At 41.5% G+C, this 4112-nt stretch overlaps 1 protein-coding gene across 1 annotated transcript; it reads right to left on the bottom strand.

The window, feature by feature from the left end:
- Positions 1-1046: 1046 nt before the first annotated feature.
- Positions 1047-2375, bottom strand: LOC125604416 (protein LEAD-SENSITIVE 1-like). The gene is made up of 2 exons (XM_048774820.1): positions 2124-2375; positions 1047-2020 (listed from the first exon to the last, which is right to left on the bottom strand). The coding sequence occupies exons 1-2, from the start codon at positions 2212-2214 to the stop codon at positions 1230-1232; spliced, it is 882 nt and encodes a 293-aa protein (XP_048630777.1). The 5' UTR covers positions 2215-2375; the 3' UTR covers positions 1047-1229.
- Positions 2376-4112: the final 1737 nt, after the last annotated feature.

Genomic DNA, 4112 nt, shown 5'->3' with positions numbered 1-4112 from the left:
TAGTAGCTTCTCGAACTCATCATTGAAAACAATTTTTTTTTTTTTTAAGAAAAAACCTCAAGGTCAAAAGAAACTTGAGCTCTGATACCAATAATAAGCCCAGGGATGAGCTTATTTGTGTAGAACAGAAAGGGGAGAAGATTGAGGGAGAGCAGAGGTAGAAGAGAAGATAGAGAGGAAGAAATTAGGGATTGAACCCGTTTTGATTGATGATCCTAATTCCATAGATGTTTCTTACAACAATGGTGATTACATATAGTGCATAAAATGCTTAAAAGTTGATAAGAGTAAAGGCCCATTAATCTTCAACGTGGCCCATTTGTAGACTTATCATTTATGTGCGAATGTGGGATGAGTGACGGGTTTGAGCCGGTCTCTGTGTTGAAAGGTTACGTTAAGGACTCGAGAGACGCTGCTGAGAGAGTTTGCAAGGAGGATAAGTACTCTCTCAAGTCGCAGAACGAGGCTACTGATAAAGAAGTTAGTGCGTTGAAAGCGGTGATCAAGATCATCAAAGATCGGAATCTTGAGGCTGAGTACTCTGAGGAGAGAGTTGAGGAGCGTGTGGAGGAGCTGGAGAGACAGAAGGCGCAGAGGAAACGCAACGTGGAGCCGCCACAGCCGAAGCCGAAGGGGAGAAAGCGGCCTCGTGATCGCAGTGGTACACAAGTTCCTAGACAAGAAGCTGGTGGTGTTATGATTGAACCTAGTCATCATCATGGCTTACAGTTGAACCCTTTTGGTGTTTGTGAGCCCAGCACGTGGTGGTATTCTTGGCCCTTACATGAACCCAGTAGCTGCTGGGCTTTATGGTTCCGCTGCAATTCCTCAACCTGTTTACTATGGTCAGCAAGCTGGATTTGTAATGCCGCCATTCCACCCATCATACTATTCTCAGTAGCAGACCATTGCTAATAGTAAGATATTTGTCTCCTGCAATTAAAATATCGTTGAAGTGATGTCTGAGGAAGGAACTAATTACTGTCTTGACTCTCCATTTCTCTTTATGTAAATGAAAAGTAAGCAGTTTTATCATGGAGTTGATCTTTATCTAAATCTCTTGATAGAGTTTAGTTCTTGAAAGTAATAAATATTGTTGACTGTATTTGCCATTTCCACAAATGGTTAAAATACAGTTTACACAATACAAACAAAGCATAAGCAAAGTCAACAGATTAGTCATCGACTCATCCAACCATCCATGAACCGTGTACTCAAGTAATTTTCCACTACTTGTTTTTGTCGCTGTTGGTAATGTCCAAATTGTCCAATATATTGCCTTCTAGAACTGCCATAAGTGTAGCAAGCTCTTCCACAGGGACTTTGCGAACATCCTTTCTCACACCAACGTCGTAAGCCACACGACCGATACAGTATTTACTATATCCCGCCACAGCCACGGCGGCTGCCAAACCAGTAGTCACAAGTCCAAGCGTCATCGTAACAGCCCTGGTTGCAGCAGAAACCACCGTAGCTGGAGACACCGCCAATGAAGCCGCTTGACCAGCAGTCCTTCCCACCCCTAAATACCTGAGTGCCAAAGAAGCAACACCACCTGCTGCACACACCGCGTTGACTTGGCTGCTACTTCCAGACTTGGTGACAGAAAAAACAAGCAGACCAGTTTTGCAATAGATAGCAAAATCCTCACAGTTGTTGTCCAAGAGATGGTACTCACCAAACCCATTTCCCCATAAAAGGTACCTCGCGCGGTGAACGACTTCTTCAGGAGGATCTGAAGGTGCGGTAGTGCAGGTACCGCCTCGCTGTTTAGCCACAAGGATAGCCTTGGAGACATCGTACTGGAAGAGATAAAGGTTTCCTCCGGCGAGAAAGCAGTCGAGACAAGAAGAGATCACGCCGTCGAGAGTCGATTGGCCTCCGCAATTAGGACAAGGGTTGTCTCCTCCGTGACGAGGAACTGAAATCTCGATGATCTTGTCCAGATACGTACCGGTTCCGATTTCAAGACCACCTCGACGAGTAAAGTGAATGACTTTACCGGCTCCTACATAGATTCCTATGAAATGGAATGCATAGAACCCAGAGAAAGGAGCTAAAGATCGTGATCGAGAGTAAGCGAAAATGTGGATAAGAGAGAGAGAGAGTGAAGGAGATGGAACCGTGATGGGAGTAGATGTAAGATCGCCATGAATAGATGTGATCTCCGGCCTTGAGCTCATCTCTGGAGATCTTGTTGGAGAACAATCCCATCTTCTTCTTGTTCCTGAGTCCTGACAGAGATTCACTTTTGCTTAATGAGCTAGGTTTTCTGATTTTCTCTCTCTCTTTTCCTTCTTATTTAAAGTTGAAAAATATATTATATGCCCTTAATGAATTAGACCAAGTTTATCGCTGACTCTAAACTGAGTTTTAAGGGAAATTATCCATTTAATTAATTCAAAACAAAATAAAAAGCCCATTACCGATCCTGAAGGTGTTGTGGGAGCGTTTTTTAAATTGGTTTTTAACACACGTGTCGGTAGGGGTGGACACTTTATCCGATATCCTAAGTGGTATCCGAACCCGATCCGAATAAACTGAATCGAAATCCGAACCGAAGTAGCAGAATATCCGAACGGGTATTGAATTAGGAGAGATTGGATATCCGAACCCGAACGGGTAATATCCGAACCCGAATGGATATCCGAAAATAACCAAATATATGTGTAATTAACCTTATAGTTCTAGTTTACATCTCTCATTTTATATAGAATATTTATATTGATACTACACATATTTTAAGTTCATATGATATACATAGAATTACGGAAAAAATGATTTGCTACTCACTTAAAATGCATGTCAAGCTTTTTATTTCAAGAATTAACAAAAACTTACATCAAAATTTTAAAAACAGTAACCAAATTAATGTCTTTTTAGTTACAAAATGTTATGTCGAAATCTATTAACCATTCAATCTATTAAAAATAAAAAAAATTAGTTAAGTGAAATTATATTTTTAAATACAAGAAATTTGAGAAATGAAAATTTAATTTTGTTTTTTCAAAATCTAATTATCCGAACTCCGATCCGAAATAACCGAACCCGAACTAAAAATATCTGAACCCGACCCGAAGTACAGAAATACCCGAACGGGTTCTACACCTCTATACCAAAATACCCGAAAATCTAAAATACCCGACCCAAACCCGAACGGATACCCGAACGTCCACCCCTACGTGTCGGCTTGGGAATAGATGAATTTTATTTTTCTTTTCTTTCTTTCGCTCATTTGTGTCGGCTTCTTGTTTTCTCCGACACAAAGGAGGCGATCGAAACGGCGATCAAAACCGCGATAGACGATGACTCTCCTCACGGCGTCATCTCCGGCGGCTGCGGTCTTCTCCGTCAGAAGACCGATCGACGACGACGACTGTCTCTGTCCTCATCGTCTTCTCCGTCAGAGACCGATCGAAACCCACCACGGACGACTACTCTCTCCGTCGTTAGCGTCTTCTCCGTCAGAAACCCATCGAAACCCGCCACCGACGGCTACACTCTGTGTGGTGAATGCAGCGCTGGTGAAGACCCGTATCATTAAGGTAATCACTACAAGAAAACGTGGGAGTAACGACTATGATTTACGACTACAAATGTGTAGTCGTAAATTACGTTCGACTTTACGACTAAGTTACGACTACCTGAATGTTTGTCGTAACTTAGACGTAATTTTGCAACTAATAGTTTTCGTCGCAAATTGGTCGTAAACTAACTTCTCGTTTATGACTAAACTTTCATGTAGTCGTAAAGTAGTCGTAAATATATGACTAAGAAACATCAACGCTGCACCATCTGATTAACGACCAATTTACAAGGAATGCAGTTGCACATTGGTGGTTACGTTATTATCAAACGTAAATTCGTTGTAAACCCAAAATCGAAATTTCCCTATAAATATGATATTCTCCCTCAATCTTAAGATGCACAAAAAAAACGAGAAAGAGTAAAAAAAATTTCTAGAAATATCTATGAGCTTCGGAGTTGGATGTATGCGCATAAAGATTCAAGCGGAAGAGTAACAGAAGAATTTCTCAAAGGAGCAGAGATGTTCATGTACCATGTCGGACAGACGTCTCTCACACTAGAAACGGGTAAAATGTTTTGTCCCT

The sequence above is a fragment of the Brassica napus genome, unplaced genomic scaffold (genome assembly GCF_020379485.1).
Source record: "Brassica napus cultivar Da-Ae unplaced genomic scaffold, Da-Ae ScsIHWf_545;HRSCAF=820, whole genome shotgun sequence".
Classification (NCBI taxonomy): Eukaryota; Viridiplantae; Streptophyta; class Magnoliopsida; order Brassicales; family Brassicaceae; genus Brassica; species Brassica napus.
Note: the sequence above shows the minus strand (reverse complement) of the source record. Positions and strands in the feature narration are given on the sequence as shown.